General features: G+C 45.2%; 3 protein-coding genes and 1 long non-coding RNA gene across 10 annotated transcripts in view; 1 reads left to right on the top strand and 3 right to left on the bottom strand.

Moving 5' to 3' along the window:
- Window positions 1-1,496: 1,496 nt before the first annotated feature.
- LOC114844286 (uncharacterized) lies at window positions 1,497-13,423 on the bottom strand. Of its 4 annotated transcripts, none has more exons than XR_008693280.1 (7): window positions 12,653-13,423; window positions 12,173-12,231; window positions 5,314-10,021; window positions 5,111-5,158; window positions 3,739-3,870; window positions 2,698-2,752; window positions 1,497-1,846 (listed from the first exon to the last, which is right to left on the bottom strand). It is a non-coding gene; the product is annotated as an uncharacterized LOC114844286 (long non-coding RNA). The 4 variants fall into 4 exon arrangements; XR_008693281.1 differs by having other exon boundaries at window positions 2,698-2,749; XR_008693279.1 differs by lacking the exon at window positions 2,698-2,752.
- Window positions 3,334-5,829, top strand: LOC129603425 (interferon-induced protein 44-like). The gene is made up of 7 exons (XM_055504593.1): window positions 3,334-3,445; window positions 3,542-3,575; window positions 3,698-3,893; window positions 4,485-4,631; window positions 4,721-4,892; window positions 5,086-5,186; window positions 5,336-5,829. The coding sequence occupies exons 1-7, from the start codon at window positions 3,334-3,336 to the stop codon at window positions 5,507-5,509; spliced, it is 936 nt and encodes a 311-aa protein (XP_055360568.1). The 3' UTR covers window positions 5,510-5,829.
- Window positions 13,424-15,753: 2,330 nt separating the features above from the next.
- LOC114846704 (uncharacterized) lies at window positions 15,754-18,879 on the bottom strand. Its single transcript, XM_029135686.3, has 6 exons — window positions 18,411-18,879; window positions 18,031-18,114; window positions 17,764-17,894; window positions 17,513-17,674; window positions 17,123-17,349; window positions 15,754-16,477 (listed from the first exon to the last, which is right to left on the bottom strand). Exons 1-6 carry the CDS (start codon window positions 18,475-18,477, stop codon window positions 16,375-16,377), a joined length of 774 nt encoding a protein of 257 aa, XP_028991519.1. The 5' UTR covers window positions 18,478-18,879; the 3' UTR covers window positions 15,754-16,374.
- A 2,362-nt stretch (window positions 18,880-21,241) lies between these two features.
- Window positions 21,242-23,729, bottom strand: part of LOC114846696 (FERM and PDZ domain-containing protein 4-like) — a 48,113-nt gene continuing 45,625 nt past the window's right edge. For all 4 annotated transcript variants that reach the window (XM_055504149.1, XM_055504155.1, XM_029135675.3 and 1 more), the window contains one exon: window positions 21,242-23,610. In XM_055504149.1, the coding sequence (XP_055360124.1) occupies window positions 21,380-23,610 (2,231 nt within the window). In that variant the 3' untranslated portion in view covers window positions 21,242-21,379. The remainder of the gene's footprint in view (window positions 23,611-23,729) is intronic.

The raw sequence follows: 23,729 nt of genomic DNA, 5'->3' as shown, positions 1-23,729 counted from the left end.
CTCCGGACGAGAGCGGCTGCTTCCTCGAACAGTTGTTCTCTCGCGCCCTGGTCTGTAGCCGAATTGGCGGTGTTCATGAGGTGGGCGAAGAGAAAGGCAACTGGAGGAGAGCAGAGGAGGTGGACCCGTCGGGCGACGCTGTCTGGGATGCCTGTTATCAGAGGGACACAGTCAGTCAGAGAATTAAGGGGCTCCTCTGTCGGGGAAGAAGGCTGCTCGGTCCCCATGACCGAGACCGCGGGACCCGGGATCCTGGACCCGTGCCGCCGCCGTCGCCGTCCGGAGCAGCTGCGACTGTCCGTCGTTTGAGGCGCTGGGCGCGGTGTGGACCGGACCTCTGTACCGGGATCCGCATGGTGAAACGGGGCCGCGGCGTCTGGAGCTTGGGCTGGAGACTGGGGAAAACACGATTGAGCAGGAGACTGGGCAAAGCACGATTGAGCTGGAGATTGAACAGCGCGCGGCTGAACTGGAGACTGAGCAGCGCGCGGCTGATCTGGAGACTGAGCAGCGCGCGGCTGATCTGGAGACTGAGCAGCGCGCGGCTGAACTGGAAACTGAGCAGCGCGCGGCTGACTTGGAGACTGAGCAGCGCGCGGCTGAACTGGAGACTGAGCAGCGCGCGGCTGACTTGGAGACTGAGCAGCGCGCGGCTGAACTGGAGACTGAGCAGCGCGCGGCTGACTTGGAGACTGAGCAGCGCGCGGCTGAACTGGAGGCTGAGGACCGCGTGAGAGCAGGAAATCCTCCCAGGGAAATAACCATGGAGCTGGGCAGGTTGGTGCAGGCACGACGATCCGACGAGGCGGAGAGGATGAAACCGAAACCATACTTCCGCGGGGGAGTTATATTTGCCGTAAAAAACAAGGGGAAAAACAGTCACTGACCTGACCGGAGGCTAAGTGCTGGCTGGGTCCAAGTGTGGCCAGATTGTTCTGTCAGGGCTCGGGCAGGCAGACGGCGAACCCACATGCACAGCACGGAGGCGGTATTATAATCAACAAAAGGTTTATTCTTAAAGGCACGGTCAGACGGTCCAGGTCATACACGAAATGGCTCGACAAAAGTACAGGCAGGGAACAGGCAAAAACTCACGGTCAGTAGATACTCCAGGGTCAGGCAGGATACATGGCGCAAACAGGAATAAACACGAAAAACACGAACACGCAGGGAACTCAGGAGACTAGGGACGCTCAACTCCCAAGAAACACGAACACTCAGGGAACTCGAATACGACAATCTGGCAGGAAACTAAGGACACAGGTGGTGGTTAAATACACAGTGACTTGATGACTAACAGAGTGCAGGTGTGGGTAATGAGCAGGGACAGCTGTGACAAGACAAGAAACCGGAAGTAAAGCTAGAACACAAAACAGAGACCGGGAGACTACCAAAATAAAACAGGAAACGGAAACTGGAACCAAAATAAGACAAGCAGGACATGACGTGAAAACAGGGAACAACTAGAAACAAAGACACGGATCATGACACATGGACCTTTAATATATGATTTAGTTTAGAATCTAGTAAGCTTTTACAAAACTTAAACAAAACAAAAGTAACCACAATAAAATAAATTGTACTCATTTATTTACACTTCTACCTTAGAAACACTAATGACAACAGTAATACGTAGAATACAAGTCAGCAGCAGTGAAATTCAGCACAGGGATATTCAGTTGTTCGCATCGGCGTGTGGTGCAGACCACCGGCTGTCTACTGCACACAGCTCCTGTAAGATGCTCCATGTTCGGATCTCCCCGCTGTCGGCTGTTTCGCAGTCAACTCATTGCAGGTGCCTTTCAGCTGTGACAGCTTTGTCCACAGTACTGGTTTGGGCTCCACTCTGGATCATACAATAAATCCTGAATATAAGACTGTTCTAACACTATAGAACTCACTGTCTTCTTAATAATCCAGAGCAGGTTGTCCAACCCATTAATATTAGTGCCTCGTAGCCTAGCTCCGCCCCCTGTCAGCAGTTCCTGGGGCAGTTTCAGAGAAAACTGGCAAGCACTAGTTGTAGTTTTGGAGCCCCTGACAAACCATCTGCTGAGTATGGAAGACCGTTTCCACCGCTGGAGTAAAAGCTAAAAGCATATTTTCTCAAAATAATGACTTACTAACTTATTATATTATTATATATTGAGATACTTTCTCGAAATAATGACTAAGCGATTTAAAATAATGAAGTAGAGTTACTAAATCTCAGTGCACAGGACACAGGGTGAGACAAAGCTTAAAGTCTAGTTATTATTTTGAGGATGTATCTCTATTATTATTATTATTATTATATATTAATATATTATTTTACCTATTTAAAATCTGTGAAGTTTTCCTTGAAGGCAATGCAAAAGCTTTAGTTCAGTACAACTATAATGAATTATTTTGCTTTGAAAACTAAAAGTAGTTTCTTTTCTGATGACACTAAGCTCTGGACTGTATTACTGTAAATGTAATCTGCTCAGAGATTATCAACTGTTGGTGACTCATGAGAATGAATTTTAGGTGAAGGCAAAACCTGCTCTTCATACTTGAACCCAGTGACATAGCCTAACCATGACATGGGTGGTTATGTAAAGTCATGTTTCAAACACTCCTAAAATGATTTACAGGAACACGCTGAAAGAGTGTGTGTTCTGGTTTGTGTCATCGATACAACCACAGCATCTGATAAAAATACCAGCAATTATATACCTTTCCTGGCAGAGCTTCCTCAAATGGTCATTTTCAAGTAAATGTTGAGTGTCTACTAAGCACAAAGAAAAAAATATATATTATAATTTATATTAAGCATTTATTGGGTTATTTATAATTCAAGTACGACACTGAGGTATGATCTTTAACACACACACACGGAGCTGTCCAGTGTAGATGTGATGATTCTTCTGAGTTGCATCTTCATTCTAAACTTTAACCTTCAATCATCATCTCCAGTTTCATGTGTTAGGATTTGAAATAATAAATAAAATAAATCTTTCATGTCAGACTCACACCCAGCTCATGTGGAGTTTTTTTTTTGTTTTGATGTCATGTCACATGCTTCATCCAAGTGAAACTAAAACCTGAGAGTGAGGGTGTGGTTAGTCATTGTCAATAGGCTGTCAACAGCTCAGAATCAGACAGCTTGACCTTCAGTTAGCAACACATCAAAAGGTAGAGTAATATTTAATTTATTTATTTGTTATTGTAATCTGGTTGCTCTTAAAGACTGAATTATTTGTATATGACATACAGTAAATATTTTCTAAAGTTGTAAAGGTATTTCCATTTGCCTATTTATTTTTTCAGAAATACTGTACTTTGAGGCAAATTCAAAAGTTTGATACTATTATGTGGATGCTTAAAAATGTGTCAGAATACATTTCAAAGAAAGCTGAGGACATGTTCTCATCAACGGAAGGACAATCATCTCAATCTCCTCCGCCTCCTCCTCCGCCAAAAGGTGAGATCATTTTAAAACTAAACTGAAAGTTATATACATCAAATCTCTTATATTGTACAATGATATAATTATTCTATTAATACTTGTCTTTCTCAGTTCTTGATAAACCATGGAGAAAAATAGACTGGGGGTGAGTGTTTGCATTAATGATTTAAATTTCACTAAAATCAATGTTTTTTTACATTTCTTATTTTATGTTGCGTTATTTTAGTATTAGTTTAAGATGAGACCTAATGTTCCTTCTGTGAGAAGAAAAAAACAGGAATCTCTCCAGTATGTGAACAACTACAAACCTTTTAATAAAGAGCAGCAGCTCAGGATTCTTCTTCATGGACAATGTGGAGCAGGAAAATCCAGTTTCATCAACTCTGTCCAAAGTGTTTTAAGAGGCAGGATGTGCAGACAGGCTTTGGCAGACAACACCTCTGGTGATAGTTTCACCAAAAAGGTACAATTAATATTTAGTTAGTTATATTCAGTATATATTATATATAGTTCCTTTGCTTTATGAATGATGCAGATTCTCAGTCATCCAGGTGAGGTCAGTGGTGGAGAAGGAGTCACAATAGTTAAGAGTTCACTTCTACTCACAATCCCCAGTCCTTTGTTCAGAAAATAGGCCTATTGTTTACAGCTGAGGTGAAACTTTACTGGAGGATAAATGTGTGGCCTCCAGCCAACTTTCCTCCCAATTAGGAAGCTACCTGGATAGGTGGTGAAACATTTCTGCTGAAAAGGAAGTCCAGTTGACACGACTCAACTTTTAGATAGTGTTGAATTATGATTTACTCATCCACATCCACCTTAACAGTGGGTCTTGCACCTTATCAGAATTTTTCCCAACAACAGTGCACTCTATTGCATCTACTGTTATTGAGTTTACGTACACTTTTAAAGTTATCTTTGTCCTTTATTATTTTTATCTGTTTTTATTTATACCGTTTCTTTCTATAGTTTGCATTATGTTACTGGAAAATGTGAATTTTCCTCTGGGATGAATAAAGTATCTATCAATCTACCTTTCTTCCTATCTTCACAGTACAAAACATACAGGATCCATAAAGACCGTCCAGACATATTTTACCCTTTTATCTTCAACGACCTCATGGGCCTCAGCAAACACAAAGGTGCCCTTGTAGACGACATAAAACTGTCTTTGCAGGGACATGTAAAGGACAATTGCAGGGTAAAGTTCCTGCTTTTGCTATAATTTGTTTTTCTTTTTTGTTGTGGATTTGTTAAACTTTTGCTATATGTGCATATTTATCTTTTCAGTTCAATACAGAATCTAGATTACCAGAAGATGATGCGCTTTACAACATTGCTCCGAATGATAATGATAAGGTTCATGTTCTGGTTTATGTTGTTGATGCTAACACATTGTCAACCATGAGCGACGAAGTTCAGAAGAAGTTTAAGGACATCAGGGAAGAAGCCTCTCATCTGGGTGAGATTCCAATGCTAACAAAGCAAACTATACTGACAGTTCAGTTCATTGAGTAGTACTGGCCTGTTGAGTTCACATGTAGGAGAAATGCATGCAGACACAAGGTAGTGGAGTGTCTGTTGCAGACAGTTATTTAAAATAGGGAGAAACATCCTCTATCATCATGCTACTAGTAGTGTTCTGTCGTTCTCAGACATTCCACAAATAGCCATTCTCACCAAAGTTGATGCAGCCTGTCCAGAGGTGAAGAAGGATTTGAAGAACATCTACAGGAGCACATATTTGAAAGAGATGGTATGAATTTATATTTAAATTAAGTAATAAAGTAAATGTGGCACCTGACAAATTCAATGAAATTTTGTATGTATAATAAAGGTTATGTGATCAATAAAGCCTTGCTTTTGAGCTGCAATTAACTGACCTGAGATGTTTGTGGTCTTCAGATGGAACAGTTCAGTGTAGATGTGGGGATTCCTATGGACTCCATCTTCCTTGTGAAGAACTATCATGAGGAAATTGACCTCAATGACGACATCGACTCACTGATCCTGAGCGCCCTGAAACACATTCTCTATTCTGGAGAAGACTTTGTCAACAGAAAACTGGAGACAATGTAGAAAATGAAACTGAAAGGTGTTCTAGTAAATACTGTCTACTGAGGTCTAACCTGCTGTTTAGATTAATCAAAAGCAGAAGACATTCAATATACATTATAATTAGAGGTTAGAATAGTGTTGATTAGTGCAGTGATAATTGTTATGATATTATACTCCATAATCACAAATAAGCAAGAAAAGCAGCAATGGCACCGAACTGAAGGTGTCGTTAACTGAAATTATTCTGATCAGTTATTTGGGTGACTGGAGTTTGTGGGTCACGGTTTCTTCTGGTTGTTGAAAATCACATAGTTACTATTAAAAGACAATCTGTAATCTGATTTTTGCTGTATGAATAAATAATTTATTCGGTTAATTACAGATACCATAACTACATAGTTACAGCATTTTTAGTGCTTGAAACTTTTTTCATTTAAGCTGTGTGTGATGTAGTGTTTACTTGCTGTAAACATTACATTTAATTGTACTGTTCAGTACACAAGGAACTTCAAACCTCAGACTGAAGATCTGCTCAAAACTTTACAATTGGTCCCAATATTTTCAATCCAAACCCTCTCTGCCCAATGTGTCCGATACACAGTTTGATGCAGTCTGAACTCACTAAAACCCATTTGCACAAACCGCTCTCACGCCATTAGTCGCCTACTTGGCCAAAAACGCGTGTGAGGGTTCATTTGCTAACTCGCACTGATTAACCAACAAACGACGTTGACGACGGGCAGCGCATGGCGACAAATCGCCAGCGTGATGCAGTGACTCATCCATTGCTCCTTCTCTGCTTGTATTGATTGGATAAGCCTTTAAATATCGCCGCCTCCGTTGCCGGAGCCTCTGATTGATGCCTCTCATCCCGGCTCATTATGACGCCAGCGGGTGCCGCCCCGTCCTCGGTGGGACGGAGCGGCATCAAAAGGGGCACTTGGGCGTTTCTTCGGAAAAGGTAAAACCCACAAGAGGCATGAGAGCAAAGCTGCACCTCAGTGGTCGTTTTGGCTTGTTTTCCCCGCTCGCCTCTGAACACAGATGGAGATTCATCTGCTGCCTGTTCCCTCTTGACTCCCCCCCGTTTTCTCTCAAGAGCCTGTCTGCCAGCAGAAGCCCTCTACCTCACCGAGCCTTTATCAGACAGTTTATCCTTTTCCTGTGGGCACCGTCTTCCATCTGTGGCTGTGACAGCCAGTCGCCGCGCTGAGGGTCCATTCCAAGCCGTGATTTAGACACCCAGCCTTGCCAGCGTTGCTCTAAAGAAACCTCTGCCCCTTATCTCAAGTGGATTTTTCGCACGCGAGACACTCATTACATCCTGTGATTCCCCCCATGCACGCAAAGTTGACAGTGGCGCACTTCTAAGTTGCTTCACACCCGCACATCACACGAGTGTCCGCAGATCCTACATCTGACAGCCAACGTTCACAGACTGTAGTCAATGCGAAGGAGAACCATAGAAAGGGACTAATGAACAGGCTCTTTAAATCCTCCATGCTCTCTCTCTCCCTCTCCCTCTCTCTGGTACAGTGATACCTCTCAGCTTTTCATCCTCAAGAGGTGCCTTCATTAATATTTTACCCAGCAGTGATAGTAAATAACAATAAGGGCTTTTCCAGACTACAAGAGCAAATAAAACACGGTGCAAGAACGAGGGAGGAAACGGCAAAGAGGACAGCTGTCTCCAGAGTGTCAGCCACAATTGTGCTCTCATTTTTAACTTGTCAGCTCGGCTTTATCTGTTTTATCACCAATGCTAGTCTGAATGCGCCGAGAGGCTAAGGCGGCTTGACAGAGCAAATATGGCTATTACAAATTTCGTTGGGCCAGCAAAATGAGGTTTAGGGAAAATCTCTGCTGTCCGTCAGCTCGATTCCCTGAACTACCAGAAAAAGAGAAAACACAGCAGCGACGACGACGAAATAAACAAAGGTTTTCTCATCACAGCTGTTTCCCCTGAAATTGGGCTAAATGGGTCTTGTTCAGCAAGGAGTGTGAAAGTAAAAGGAAGCGAACAGCAGCCCTCCAAGTACTGTGTCGAACAAATAGAAATAAATAAATAAGTCCAAATGGAGCCAAGGTTGAAGTGCACCTCCCATCCCAGCACAGCAGGTGAGCGGGAGATAAACATTTGTGCAAAGTCGGCCGGGTCTACTCAAGCGTCTGCTACTCCTGCTTCATTTGCAGTTGCCAGCGATGTGTTAAATGGCCATCTGCGATGGGGTAAGAGACCCTATAATGACTTCCTGTCTGGGAAGGAAGAGCCGTGTGTGGGGAGGAGCCGGACCACGCAAGCCTCTGGAAAACATGGAAGGTGCAGCCAGGAGCAGTGTGTGTGTGTGTGTGTGTGTGTGTGTGACTTCACAAATCACAGTCGACAAAATAAGAGTTGCTAAAAGTTTAACAGAGCCGAGAAAAAAATACCTGAGCTGCGAAATTCTTCAACATACCATGTATAATGTGTTCATTGTTATATTAATAATGGGTAAAACCTGCACAGCAAATGTCTGTAGTCTCAACAGATGCGTCTAGATCCAAATCATAGGAACAAATGCACAAACCTATGTTCAACAACATCATTAACAAGCATGTGAGATGGTCCTTTGAGACATCATGGTCTGATGAAAGGTAATTTGTTTCATGTCTTAATTGAAAGTGTGGCTGTAGATGCGTGCACTCGGTGCGCTTGCCTCTTTTAGTTTGAACTATATTTATATATTTTCTAAGAACTCAGAATTTAAAAAAAAGGTTTATTGCTCTCACTGTATGTGAACTGTGAATGTGTTTAGCAGATTTTTTGTTTGCTCACGCATCTGAGTGTGATGAGCATTTTCATATAAATAAGCAGTCATTATGAAAAATGCCATGTTATTATATAATATACTATCTGCTCTATCTCATAAAGCTACAGTATATAATTCATAGCAATCATCACACAGAGCTACTTATTGCACATGTGATTGTGCTGTTGCGAGCCAACACAGAAAATGCTTGAATGTGTTGCTATTTGCGAGTCCATTGGCGCTAACCTCTGAAATATGGAAGGTCTCCCCTTAGAGGACATTTGCTGCTGCATAATTGCCCATAATCATCTTTTCAGCCGGCTCGCTGTGTAATTTTATAGCTTGACAGCTCTCTACTTTTGTGTTCTACTTTCAGCACCATCAGCACTTCTGTGTTCAGGTTCTGTGGCAGTAATTTAGCTTTCACTCCAGATCTTTCACGCCTATCAGTGTGACTCATGATCTAAATTTAAATGGGCCCGCCGCCTTGACTGAGAACAATGGACAGAAAATCTCTACCTGCCTATTTTTCCTATCTGCAAATCGTTAACTGTCATCAGGCCCGAGCTGGAGCTGACCTGGAACATTCCCTCCGTTCCCGCAGCCGACGAGCGCAACTCCAATGGAAGCGACGGAAACAATTGAAACGGTGACGTCCTCGCAGGTCTGGACAAAAAGCCGGTGAGCTCACTCCTGACGCGCGTCTGGCTGTGCAGCCGAGTGAGTGGGAGGAATGTTCCGCCTGCCTGACGCCCGGATGGAGCTTATTCCTTCGAATGGAGGCAAAGCGAGGACAGGCAGTGGCCGCGAGCGCTTTTCGCTCAGCCATGAAACCGCATCACTGTCCCCGCCGCTCAGCTGAGCCAGGGACCGCCGCCGAATCAGACGGGGCTAATGACACATGACCCTGGGACACGCGCCCTCTGGGCTGGTCACAGGCCCCCCTGTGTCATTTTAAGAGGCCACCACCAGCCATTACACTGTCCATCTCTGCTGCACACACAAACGCAACCCGTCCGGTTGCTGCTATTAGAGGGCCGCTGCATTCAGGGGGCCACGGCTGGAGGAATGTAGATGTGCTTTGGAATTACCTCGATTTCTGTAGTTAATGGTCCTGGCGAGATCTGACCTTTACATAAATCTCACATGAACTGTAGAGACACAATAGTACTGTAAGTGCCATTATCAGTTCTTATGCTACTGCCCTTTAAATAACCCCAGAACCTAAGTAGAGTTTAAAGAGTAGAGTTATAGATTACAGCTTTTTTTATTATTATATTATATTAATAATAATAAGAAGAAAAAGAACAAGAAGAAGCAGAAGAAGATTATTTTAAGCCTGACAAAAATCAGAACAGGTTATAGAAGTTTTACATCAGTGCAGCCTATGTCATAGAGTTTCACATTCCCCAGACATTTTTAATGTGTTTTTGTTAGTTCATTGAACAAAAACGCCATTAGAGCCAAAAGCTTGTTGTATTTAAAGGGGCAGCTACTCTAAGGAGCAGCCACTGAATCATAAAAGCCAGCGTGATGGGTAACAGTTCTCCTCTCATTCACAGGAATCAACAGACTTTACCTTTGTGAGGGAAGTCAAGTGCTTTTTCACAAGATCACGTCTGAACATATTTTTCCATTAGGAGTCTTGGTGGCAGACTTCATTTTCCTTGCAGAGATTAGAGCAGAGGCCCATCGCCCTGACTCAGGGAAAGGTCAGTGACACCAAGGCTAATGTTTCACTGTCCTGTAACAAATAACTCCCATCACTCCACTGCTAAATGCTGATGCCTACCTGATTTACAGCACTGCCACGTATGAACAGTCACAATCGACTTGCATGCAAATAGCAATGTGACAGGCTGCATTATGACCACATCATGTCCCTGAACCACACCATGTTTAGCACTACATTACAAAGCCACTTAGATTCATTGTCCACCGGAATAAGTCCAATAACGCTCCCAAACAAACAGTGAGCCTGATCTCTGATCTAATTTGATTGGCTATTATGAAAATGTTACATTTGCAAGCGTTAATATCTCTGTGGACACCTGTACCTCTCACAATTTATTTATTGTTTATACCAGACAATTTTGATTATTTGTGTCCCCGGGTGAATGGGAAAAAATACGAGGTCCCGCCTTTCTGCACAAGAACATTGCCACCACAATTACCCCCACAGCCACAGGTACAAGCGCAGCTAAAATATGATTGATGTTTACTTAACCGGGGAGCAAAGTCACAGTGTTGAGGTCACCTCTGCATGTGTAGTCTTATTAACATATGTGGCGAGTGTTGATTTGGCCACAAAGCGAGATGCTTAGGAGGGAACGTTGGTGTAAACCGCCCTGAACATCTTTGATAAAGAATGGATGAAGCCGTTTACGTGACTCTTGAACGCACCACGGTGCATTTGCTTTCTTATCATTATGGCCCCAGCTCCTCGCTGACCAGAGCGAAAGAAATGATAAACAAGCAGAGTCAAAATGTGAATAACAATAATAACGAACCCAAAGGAAGGGACCGGCCGTTCACTGCTTTACACTGGTTGGCAAATGAAAGAGAGCAAAGGCTCAAGAAGAAGAGGAATCCAGGAGCACCTTGTAAAAACATCAGCCTTGTAATTAATTACTTCACTTCAACGTCCACCTTATTCATGAGCACCTGCTGCCGTCGACCTGAAGGCCGCGCACAATCAACCTGCATTTTAAATGTTTTCAGGGTCCAGAGCCAATTGTTTTTACAGTGGTCTAAAACACTGAGGTGGTTTTGGTTCGAACACGGCCGCTACGTGGTCATTTGTCAGCCAAGGTTGATCCTTAGGGTGAAGCAACAAATATAATCCACCAATCTTTCCGCAGTCCTTTATTTGCCGTGTTGTCTGCTTGTCTTCATTTAAAAACAACAGTAAACCTTTTTTAACCCAGATCCTTTTGCTACATTTGGATTTCACCTGGTCTAGTTTTCAGGATTTGATGGCGCTAACTCATTTCTCTTGACCTTTTGTCACTGAACAAATTGCTTTGCTATAGTGTGGTCTGGGAAAGAAAAAAAAAAACTCAACGGCTCTCAACCAAAAAATATTGGGCTCACTCACTGGAAATATCTGCTCTTAGAGAATAAATTGAATGTTTTATCCATAGAAAATGCAGTTTGACACCAAAGACTCAAACAACAATGAAATAAAAATTGACATATTGGTTTGAAAGAAAAAAAAATGAGTGGTTTAAGTGTTTCATTGTGCGGCTTTGAAGTGCCGTCGACAAAGCGGCCTCTGATTACATTAGCATGAGAATTTTCAAATCTGGACCGAACCTTGCAAAAGCAGAGGGGGCAATGTGGAAACGATAACACTGAAGTCAAGATATTGTTTTTACTACACTGACAGCGGCTTGATTAAACGAGTGTGTGTGACGCTGTGGTGGAAGTGCTTATTTGCTCGCGGGCCACGAGGTAAATTAGAAAACGGATGCCTTCAGCGTCCCTGTCCGGTCTGACTGCGGCTTAGCACAGGATCGATACGCTACCAGTATCACACCTCCCATGCCTATTTATTGTAGTTTCATTATTGATTTTGATTTTGATTTTCAATCCAACTTATGTAGAAAAACCAGCAACACCTGCAAACAGCTGTTGAGCACCAATATGCAGCATACAAATGGAAGCGCAGGTCACAATGGGCAAACAAATAAATGGAAAGATGCCAGAAAGCAAACTTAATTGTAACAAACTGTAACAAAATGAAATGGAATGAACTTTTATAAGCTGCTAACAGCCCTTTTCTTGCAGACACTATTACATCCCATAAAGAAAATAGCCCAACGCCAACGAAAAGCAGTAACAGTGGATCAGTTCCATTTTAGCCAAAATGAGCCAGTCAGACTCCACAACTCACCCATGTAAACAGACGAACACGGCTGTTCCAGCTGTGATGAAGGTCCCCGGTCCCCCTGACTGGACAACAGCACAAAGAAGCCATCGTTCATGTGATTATCCGGTGCAAAAATGATCCATCAGCCAATTTAGTCTAACGAAGCAAAATGAGTGTGAAGAATCGGCAGCAGTGTCCCACGCTGGTTTCAAGCAAGTCGTCTGAGCCATTTATTTGTGTTGTACTTTTACCCCCCTCCTCTGTGAAGCCCACCGCTGCTTCAGACCTTCACAGACAGCAATGAATCTTCACTAAATGAAACCGAACGCTCCCATAACAGATTTCAGGGCGATTCTGACAATCAGTGACGTCACCCCCCCCCGCTGGTAACTGCACTGGGGGCCGTTAGGTCACAGACGGAAATGAACCCTGAAAAAATATTTGCAGTTTGATAAGGCGATCATTTGGGCAGTGAAGTGAATGGGTAACTAATCTGTAGCTTACTGAAGGGCTTCGCTCGTTCTCGACTGTCGACGCTGAACATCATTGTTGCGCAAAGGGCGCGTGCAGCAGCTGTTCTTATCGGCTCTTCGCTACCTGCTCAGCTTTTCGGACGGATTTATCGCGTCCTCTCCAGCCTCGCGGCATCAAAGCGGCTCTCCTCCACTGTTCTCTCTGCCGCCTGGCAAAGCGGCAGCGGCAGATGTTTGAATGTCGGTACAGATGCGCGCGAGGGGAATTTAGCCGTGAAGCCTCCTCCAGTCGTGTACAAACACTCAGCCTCCGCGTGTCCCCGGAGCGGCTCCTCGAGACCCGGTGCCGCTGCTTTTCCACCCTCGCAGCTGGTTAATTACCGTGAATTGCCCTCACCTGCCGTCCCGGGCGGGAACCTGCCCCGCGTGTGGCTGGGGATGAATGGAGAGCCGCGCGGCCCCGCGTGTCGAGGGCCACTATTGCACAGCGCGTGCTCCAACACGCGGCGATTAATCCCGTCTCAAGATTCTAATCTATCGTGTGACGTCCGGGGAGTCGCGCTTGAAGCCTCTCCGCAGCGAGCTGCTCCGGGAGCCTCTCCACGGGGAAGGAGCCCACGTACAGCCACGGCAGCGTGGAGCGCTGGCCATCGTTTTCCGTCTGATCTGTCAAATATCTTCCCAGGCGGGAGCGATTTCAAAGGTTTGAGTCATTTTGCGCGGATCTTTTCATCGTCGGTAGGGAGAGTTTGAGCTCCTCACCTTTTGGAGCGAGGTTCAAAGCGCCCAACGTGTACACTCGGCCAACAAGACCCAACAAGTGTTCTTTTATCTCTTACGTCATTATTATGCATAGGGATCCTTTGTCTCTTGTGTGTGTGCGTTTCTAGCTCTAGGTCCTACAGCAGTGGAGTCCGGTGTCTTCTGTCCAGTGGGACGGAGACTGTCAACAAATGAGCAAATTGTGGTATGTGGTAATTGTTGAAGCTTAACTGAACACACATAAAATGTTGACAATGCTACTGTATAGAAGCCACCTCGAGAACGTGTGAACAAAGTAGCTTGAGATCATTAGAGCCCCTCGACCATAGAAAGATCAGAAGCTTTATTCACAGTGACCTCCATCCATCATCAATAGATTGTATGTAAAAGAGCTAGGAAACTATTTATATACTTCCAGTTCAAATGAGTCCTTGACTCCTTCCTCCCTTTTTTTCCACCCAACTGCTAAATTTTGTGTGTGTCTACTTCCAGGAAGAGTAGCTACATAAACTAAATCATCTCTCTATATGTGGAGCTATATTCTATATATATTATAGAATCCTGTAATTGTGTATTCTATATTCTGTAATGGCTCTATATGCAAATCAGCAACTTTTCTTTTCATTGTTAAGCATGGTTCACCTCAGCACATGTTTTGCATAATCTGAATGGTTTTCATGAATCAACATAGCCCAGACATTACATGGCAGTAATGTGACGCGGTGCCACTGACTGGACAGATGCGTCCCGATTCCAAATGCCACCAGTCGCTCCAGGTGTCCCTGATAAAGTGTCCAGAAGCTGCATACAGGTCACGAAGTGGCCAAATTGTGTGGGATAAACAGAATACAGCACAATTATGTGTCACCTCACTCCAAACCACACGGCGCAGGGCAACCGTATACAGGGTATTTGTCTTTGTAGCCATGATGTCATAAAGGTACTTTAACTTCTACACATCTTAATTGCGCCTCGGACCTATTTAAAGAGCTGTTTCTACCACGGTGCCAGGATCAATAAGCTGCAGTGTTTAGTGCAGAACTCCTCCTCTTGGAGATTTGCTTCTGTGCCTCTGCTCTCGCTAAGGCACAGCCTCTTTGGAGCCTCTGAACTAGCTCAGGAAATCAGCTGGATTCCTCTCGCTTAGAGGGCTAATCTCTTAGGTGAGATCCAGGGCAAGCCCGTGAAATAGCCTCTGGCTGTACCGCTGAACATTTATAGAAGGAACCATTTGCAGTGATTTGCGGAGGTAATTTTGTCATTACTGCCATGGAATTTCCATGCTGTTGCTACATTCTGTTTTTATGAGCCAGCTATGAAAGCCGATTTTACGACGATGATGGCTTTAACAAACAATCTCTGGTATTATCCCCATTTTTTTATTACTCATGTCTGCAACGGGAAAATAAAATAAGACAAATAGAATAAAGAAGGACAGAGGAGAAACTGATGTAGGCCAGTGTGCTGGATGTGGGAGTCTGAGCCATCATGGCTCTGCCAATTTATCTGCAATCTACTGATTACGACACTATGTTTCTGACTGAGTTGACCACATTTACATGCGACGCCTCAGGCTGCAATATTAGTACATGAAACGCTGCAGTAACAATAACATAGTTACAAATTATTATATTAATTCTCAGAGGGAAGAGTAACATCCCAGCTAAACACAAAGCTACAGCATATGCCTTTACACAAATCGCGGACTTGATATGAAGCACAAGTCTCTCAAGGGAAATAATGTCACTACAGAAGTCGTTATATAATAAAGTCAGTTATAGAAATGTCTCCGTCTCTTACTGAACTTCCACGGCATAATGTCTGCTCATGAGCCCACAGCGTCTCACCCCACCAACCTCGCATTCATTACCTAGAACCCTAAATAGCATTTAAAAATGATGTGATATTCACTACAGAGCACCATGGCAACAGCTGTTTCTCCAGCGCTACTAAGTCCGCCTCCAGAGACGGTGGCGCCACGGTGGTGGAGGCGAGCGCGACGCGGGCGCCATCTAGCGGCGAAACGCTGCTACTTGCAAGCGGCTCACGCGCTGCCAGAGCAAACGATCAATGCACTGATCGATTAATCCTATTATCTTCTACAACAGCCTATCTGTAAGAAGCAGCGGTCTTTAATCAAGGTGCTTTACAGACACTACAGTCTATAAATGAACTATCTGGGCGTACAAATCAACTTCAGACTAAAACTAATCAAAGTTAGTCTACATCAAAAAAGATGGCTCTTCTACAGCTACGTGAAAGTGAGTCCATCAAGCCATTGAAAGTGTTATCACTGAGAAATAGATGCTCACCTGACTAATCAGCATGATATGACCAGAGCAAAGACAATAAAAACATCACAAGATGAACTTTCTTTGCAGTACAAACTTTACTTAAATTAAGGATTTTATCAAAATTTCAAGTTTTCAGGACAAACCACAACAGTGCAACCATTGACAGACAACATAAAACACATACAGTCAGAGATGGCACAGGCCACATTTCCAGGTTTTGTGAACAGTAACAAACACATATACAATCACAGCCATATAAATCAACAAGGCTGTTTCATACTTTACATTTCATTGGTCAATGCAAAACGTTTTCTATATAAAGGTTTTAAAAAAATACATAACATTGCAGGCAGGAAAACACCATGCAACTTCTGTTTGATTGTAAATTCTTTAGCAATAAGTCTGGCTCATTGCTAATGCTTAAACACATCATGAAGGGAGCCATGTAACACACAATCTGAAGTAATACTTTCCAGTTCTTGTAAAGAGGCAGTGATAATAAAAGACTGGTGTATTGCATTCATAGTGATGTAGGGAAAGGTTTTCATTACCTTTAGCTGCCATGCCACTTTGGAAGAATACTGTAGTGGTTTCTCAAACTACCATAAATATGGTTTTTGGCCCATAACACAAAGTACATGATATTAAATATGAGGCAATATTTTCAAGTTAAGGCAGACAGTTACAGATTCTTGCGCTATTTGGCATCCATGGTATAATCATCTGCACATCCAATGATCCTCTGCAACTCCTGAATACAGGGAACAATGGATTTGCTGTGTAGCTGAGCCATCTTCAACCTGGGAACAAGATCAAAACAGTAACCTGTTAGACATGTGTTAGACAAATTTTATAATGCTTACAATGTGCCACCTTTGTTTTATTATTATAATATCATTAAAACAAACACGACAACATAAATGACTAATCAGCACCAGTTGAATACAAATGTTTTTTTTAGAACATCTACAATAGCAGCTGCCAACAAGGCAAAATGCAAACCCATCTAATGTGTGCCCCTAGTGTGCTTCAAACATTAACATGGCAAATAAAGTGCTAATTTGACTGAACCAATCAAACACCAGCAAAAACAGTGTGGTAAACCACAGGGATATAAAAAATATAACTGCTTCAACTTTGAGTATGTCTCGTAATCCCTCAGCCCAAAAAAGTTAAGACTTAAGGTAATTATAAAAAAAAAGGGTTCTGCAGCATAACTGCATCAGTTTTCCGTGCTGGGTAATTTTTTTAAGGATGAGCAGACTGTTTAATTAGTGGTAAAAAATAATTACAGCATTTAAGTGACTGTAATGTGCACAAGCATCACTAAGTGTCTTGTTCACCCAATGACCTTCCAGATTAACAGTCAAAATTTTATAATTAAATTGTCGATTGTCACCTAATTCTAATGTTTAAAGACCATCAAAACTGCCAGTAAGTGTTACCTCCTGAGCAGCTCGCGTCCTCTGCAGAGTTCAGGGCTGTAGTGCTGGAGAGCAGCGAGGCCATTAGCAGCCAGAATGTTGTAGCACTGCTCCCGGAGAGCATTGTGGTTCGCTGTATCCCACTGAGGCAACTCGCTGGTGTAGCGCCAGGCCATCAGCGTGTGCTCCAGAACGGCGTCCCACTCTTTGTTTCGCAGTAGAACCTGGCCCCACTCCTGACACGAAACCTATTGAGGGGAACAATGACGAAGCAGATTAAAATGACATGTCTACTGGTACTTACAGCCATATGGCCTAAAGAGTATGTCCCAACACAAAAAATACCTATTATGAACAAATAAAAGCAAAAAATGCACAAAGTTAAACAATTCAGACACCGCTGGCACTCACTTTGAATGCCACCAGGTGAGGATATGCCTTTCTGTAGCAGTGAGCATCCCTGTTGGAACCGAATCGCGAATAGGGTATCGATCTGTAAACATTAGCCTTCTTAAGTTGCAAGTCCTCCTGGAGGTACTTGAGGTCCGAGGTCAGGATCCGTGGCTCTTGGCTCTACGATAAAGAGAGAAACGCTGCACATTAGACATAAAGCTATCAATAAGTAATAAGTCAAAGTAGTGTGAAAAGACCAGGATAAATACCTGTTCAACTAATATGAGGGATCTGATTAGCTGTGCGAGCTGCTGATTGGAGATGGGGCTATGGTGCTCGTCCATCTTTTCACACTGCTCCTCCAGTCGCCCCCTCCACAGGCCGTCAATAGACAAATTCACTGAAAAAAATTAAATAAAAAGGCATAAAAACAATAACCAACCATTGCAAATAAGGACAACTTCATAGACGTCACGCACAGTTTGAAGTAGATGTAGTATGGATATTGAGCTCATCACTTTAGTCTAAATACTCACATGAAGGCACTCGCTTCGTGCTTCTTCCTCTTGCGTGGGGAGACGGAGCGCTGAGTATTTCCAGGTAAGACCTCCTCATGCGTGCTGGGAACATAAATACAGAAATTCAGCGTCGAATCAGAATCAGAAAGCCACAGCCACTGGATATTAAATTCACATAGGCTTCGCTCACATTCCCTAAGATGGTATTTGCGCCAATTTAAAGGTTAAAAAGTAAACCCCGTTCATTTTAAGTTTAAGAAAAGTTGGCGTATATTGACATCTACTTGTTTGGCCTAACTTTAACCGTTATCGCAAGCGCGCGCGCGCTTAGCATGAAGTGGCGCCTCATGCACAAAGAGCCAACCTCTCGGCAGCCTAAATACGCGTCCAGCACTTACCTGCAATTTTGGGCTGTGGAGCTGGTATTTCCACCAGGGCACGTCGTGGCTGGCACACGGCTGCCATAGCGTTCAAACGAACTATACGGCGAAGATGTGGCTGCAGGTTAGCGCGACTAAGTGAGTGCTAGTAGCCGCGGGCGCTACTGCTAGCTGCACTTTAAACCCCACGGGACGCCCAACAATAACGTCCACCGCAGTCGCGTCCAACTTCTAGTGAGCAGCCTTTAAACGCCAGTTCAGCTTTCGAGTTCGCCTACGTCCTCTGCTTGAACAAACGGGCTTTAACTTAACCACTGGCTACGAAAATACGCTCAGCGAAGTGGAGGAGAAACTAACAACGAACTTTTGTCCGCTCCGCCGCCAGTACAATGCTGAAGAGGCGCGCGACACCCGAGTTGCCGCGCGAGCTTGGCTCGCTGCATGAGTCACCCTGATTGGTTTGCGCCGCCGCACGTGGAACGAGCGCCCAATATGCTAATGAGGCGGCAACTGTCTTCCCCATCTGCACCGAGCTCCTCCCCCTTCCCCTCCACGCGGGTCCCGTCTCGCGCCGCCGCTCGGCCGAGGCGGACGTGCGGTCGGCCACACGCCACAGCACTGGATATGATTAAAGAGCATAAACACAAGGAAGATAACCTTCAGTCGAACGCGACTCTTTTTAAATTGCGACTAATACGTAGAAACAAAAGAGTGAGTAATAAAAAATGGCTTTAGCCTTCCTTACCCAAACTTTTGTTTGAAAGTGTGTATTTGATGTACTAGATTTTATATAAATTATTGACAGTTGTGGTAATATTACAAGATTAAAAAAAGACACAATCATAACACAAATATAAAAAAAATACATAAAGATATCTGTAAAATGCATTTTAATAGGTGATTGAAATGATTGAAAAAAAATCTGGAATTTTTTTCCTTGCCAAGAAACATAACTGCATCTTGATACATGGAGTTAAATATTAACAAGTTCAAGTACAGAACTTATTCCCAAAACATAATAATAAACAAAAAAGGAAAAACAGAATCAGATAATTAATGCAATCATTAGTCTTAAAAATCTTCAATAAAATCTACTGTTTCATTAATTGCTCATATACTATCATTTCAGGTATTTCTTTTTTGAAGTAAAAGTTTATTATTTACTGCTTGTTTTTCAAGTCTCAAAATAATCTACGTGGGAAAAGCAGTGATTATTGTTGTGCAATAACTGTCCCTGTATTTTCAGCTTCACCAAGTCTTCCTCTCATGTTGCAAAGAGCTGCAGAGTAACGCAACAGGCCTCACACCCTTTACATATTCATTCAATAATTTAACCATATTTTAGCATGTGAATACAATAACAATAATAGCTTCTTCACTGGCTCAACAGTGACACATTTTACTCTACAAGCAAAATCTTACAGTTACAATTATAAATATCTGTAGTAAAACTGCATTTTATGAACTGACTGAAGTCAAAGTGAATTCACTCTGTGAAGCTTAATACAGTGGCTTCTTAAAACTGCTACGGCAAATAACATAAGTTTACTGTATTATGTACAACATATACATTTATGTTTTTAGTTAAGTTACATAATGTACAGGTAAAAGGGGCTCTATTAGGTTATATTACAAACATGTGTGACACTATGGCTTTGTAAGTACAATATTGTCATCACAAAAAGCAAGTGCAGTCAGATTGGACGGCCTTTCAGCATTTTGCTCATCTTTTCAATTTGAGTGTCAAATAAGATCTTTTGTACATGTTCTTGTTCTTGTATGCTTTTTGACTCAGACCGAATCTGAAAAATACTTCCATTTGTGAGTCTTCCAGCAGACTCACAAATCAGATGCTTAGAGACAGACTTGCTCTGACTGCATAGGCCACACTATAAAGCATAAATAGTAGCCTCTACTTGCTGAGCAGCGTTTTAAGGGAGCGGGTGAGTGCATTAGCAATGGCCGACATAGTGCTGGAGTGGCGAACGAGGGCCTTCACACTGTTCTCTCCTGGCGCTCCCACAGTGGCAGCCTCGGCTGCTTTGAGCAAACAGATGTAGTTCATCACCACCTCGTCAACCTTCGCCACGACTTCCCTCTGTTGCTGCGAGGCTACAGCGCCGAGGCCCTTCACCAGACACATACAGGCCTCACACAGGCAGCATAGCACCTGGAAGCTGCACGTTACAGCTAGCAGCATCTCCTCTGGACTACCGTGCGCTTGTGCCATCCGCCGGCATGCCCGGCCTAATTCCTTTGACTCCACAGACAGGAGCTGCTTGTACTGGGACATGTCCTGCATGGGCATCTGGGCCCCGCGATCGCAGCGGCCTATGCTCGATCTCACCAGGGCAATGAGCTCACTGGCATCGCGGCGGACGTCAGTGAAGCCGGAAGGGAAGCAATACATGCGGTCCTTGAGGGCGTTGATCCGTGAGAGGCGGTCACTGAAGCTCATGTTGTTGAGGACTTCGCCGTACAGCTGCTCCCCGGCTGAATCCACTGCAGAGCCACAGGGCAAAATGGCCGACGCTGCAGGGCCGTCGTTATCGAAGTCGTTCCCGCCACGGCTACGCCTCGGTCTCTCCCACTCGATGTCGTCCTCCTCACCCTCGAGCTTACGTTTGAAAAAACAGTAGCTGAAGGGGCCATTGCATCTCCAGGGGCTGGTGTCCAGCTTTTGAGAGCCCTTTATGTGTTTAGCATCTTTTTGCAATGGAAAAGCCACAGATGCCCTCCTGCTGTCCACCCTGCTTCCTGTAGACCAGCATGTGGTGTGGGAGGATACTGATCCTTGCGAGTAGCTCTTAGAAAGCCGCTTCCGCGTCGGCCTCCTCTGGGCTTTGGTCTCACCTTGCAGGGGCACAGATGGTGACAGAGGCTGCTGGCTCCGGCTCCGCGTGGGCTTTTCAAACAAAACTTCCACGCTTCCAGAGCTGGCAGTCACGTTGCTAGAGCTGCGTTTGAGCTCCCGGCCCCTTTGCAGGCTATTCCCAAAGAGGTCCGTCTGCGGCGGTGTTGGGGTAACGGTCTGAATGTGGTTCTGATTCTGTCTGGAGTGGAGGGAATCCTGCATGCATCCTGAGTTGCTGGAGCCCGTGTTGGCTTGCACAGATAGAGACACAGGAGGGGGGGGGGGGGGGGGGGGGCGGGGGAGGAGGGATGGTAACTCTGCCGGTGGACGCCTGCCTGATGAAAGCTGATGGGTGGTCCCCCCTCCCTAAGGAGACGGTGTGGAGCTCGGCTCGCTGGCCACCAGGAGCAGAGAAACAAAGAGGATCGTTAGGACGACGACGAGGAGACTGACGGACGGCATGCTTCGCCCTCGGGTCCGTTTTGAACCAGTCCTCCGCGGTACCACTAGGTTGGCTTCTCGATCGAGGTGGGAGGCGATTAGTGGCACATATGACCTCGCGACTGCCGCCTGCGATGTTGGCCCCGTCCCGATTGATACAGCTGTCTCTTTTGCACAGGGACAGGAAGTGCTCTGGGTCCATACCGCTCCCCTCGAGCTCGCTCTCCAGGCCTGAAAAGGAGCTCCTCCTCTCAGCAGCAGCCGGCCTGAAATCCACCGCGTCATTCATCCTCGGAGCGTGGACGTCGGGGTTTCTGTTGAGTTTGGCTGGAAGCGTGGCGGAGTGATATAACAGTGGATTTTTACCTGCCAGCTGCGAGGCAGCTGCACTCGGGCTGAGGAACGGGGACGATACAGAAGAAGGCATGCATGGGCAGCGAGCGATCGTGTTGCCGCGATTCTTAACCATTTCAACAAGCTGAGGGTTGCTAGTGATAAAGCGCCTCGTGTCCTTTTTCACTGCCCCGCCCATGCCGGCGCTATGCAGCTTTCCTCCCTGATGCATCTGGCTCACAGTTAGATAGTTAATCAGCTGTCTGTAGGCCTCGCTGCCTTCTTTCTGGTTCAGCCCCTTCAGATAGGCCTGTTGTTTAGCATGTAGATCATTGTGGGGCCTCTTGCCTGCGGTACTGGCATTGTCTTTATGCTTAGACGGCGTGGCAGAGGAGGGGCGGCCTAGTTCGGCTCCAGCCGCAGGGGGGTGAATGTTGGGCAGCATCTTTCGGAGGAGGGCGGGATCCGCATGAGGGTGGAGCTCTCTCCCCTGGCTGTTCTGGCCAGGGATGCCGTGAGAGGCTCCAGGTCTGTTGTCCTCATAGTTCAGCACCCTGAGCAGCGAGGAGGAGGAGCTCGAGAGCGGGTGCCTTTGCAGATGGTGGTGCTTCGATTCAACCCCGCCAGGGCCCTGCGGGGAGTCAGTCGGGGTGGCACAGGCACTGCTGTTGGTGCTGCCGCCTGCGTCCAGCGACGAGCAGAGGGAACCCTGTAGTGAACTGTGAGCTTCCCCCTGCAAGCTTGAAATCCTTTTTGCTAAATGGTACTCACACAAACGCGCAACGCTCTGCTGTCTGGAAATCGGCTGATGGTCACTCTGTATGTCGGACCCCTGGTCGGAGCCTCCTGATCTGGACTTTTTGGTCGGGGACAGTAATGATGCTACAACTAGATGTTCATCTTGCTCCGCGGGGGCTGCGCCGTTATCTGTACCGCAGTCCCCTAAGTTGACGTCTAAGAGGGGGTCAGAGGTAGAGGAGGGAGGGCGAGGGATTCTGTGATGGTCGTGAGGGAGGCTGTTGACTCCGAGGTCCTCGGATACCGAGTTTTCTGCCAGAAAAGAATCCTGCCTTCTTTGACTTTCCCCTCGCTCACAGAACGAGGTGCGCTGGTCTACGCCCAGGAGGCTGAGGCTGGAAACCTCGCCCCGATGCCCTTCTCTGGTGCTGAAGGTGTTGTACTTCCCACTGGAATCTGCAGACTTTTTGTGATGTTTGCCTCCCGGTGTGGTGGAACTAGGCCGCTGCAGGGTGGAGGAGAGATTAGGGTGGGTTCTCACCTCCAAGCTGTCCGGACCAGAGTCCAAATGAGGGCTTCGTCTCGGTGGAACCGCTGGAGGCTGGAGGTGCTGCATTGGACTGCGGGCTTTCTTTTGTGCCGTTCCGGCTGTGCTGGGGGAGATGGGGAATTCGGTTTTCTCCTCCAGCAAAGGCTGGTATCCTTCGCGCGTTGCTACCAGAAGACGCATGTGGCTCTCGCTCAGCCTGTGAGTAGCAGCCAGTTCGGAGATTTCAGTCATCTCAGATGAGTTGGTCTCGTTGCCAGAATCTGAGGATGACTGAGGGCTGAAGCCTCGTGATGTGTAAACGCCTAGAAGATAAGAAATCTTAGGTTATAGGGCGATCAGAGTAAAAGTTGAATGTGTTTGCAAACCTATAAGGGGAACAGAGGTCACAGAGATTTAAAGCTAAATGGGAAAAAGGAAATGT

This window comes from Betta splendens, chromosome 2 (genome assembly GCF_900634795.4).
Source record: "Betta splendens chromosome 2, fBetSpl5.4, whole genome shotgun sequence".
Lineage (NCBI taxonomy): Eukaryota > Metazoa > Chordata > Actinopteri > Anabantiformes > Osphronemidae > Betta > Betta splendens.
Note: the sequence above shows the minus strand (reverse complement) of the source record. Positions and strands in the feature narration are given on the sequence as shown.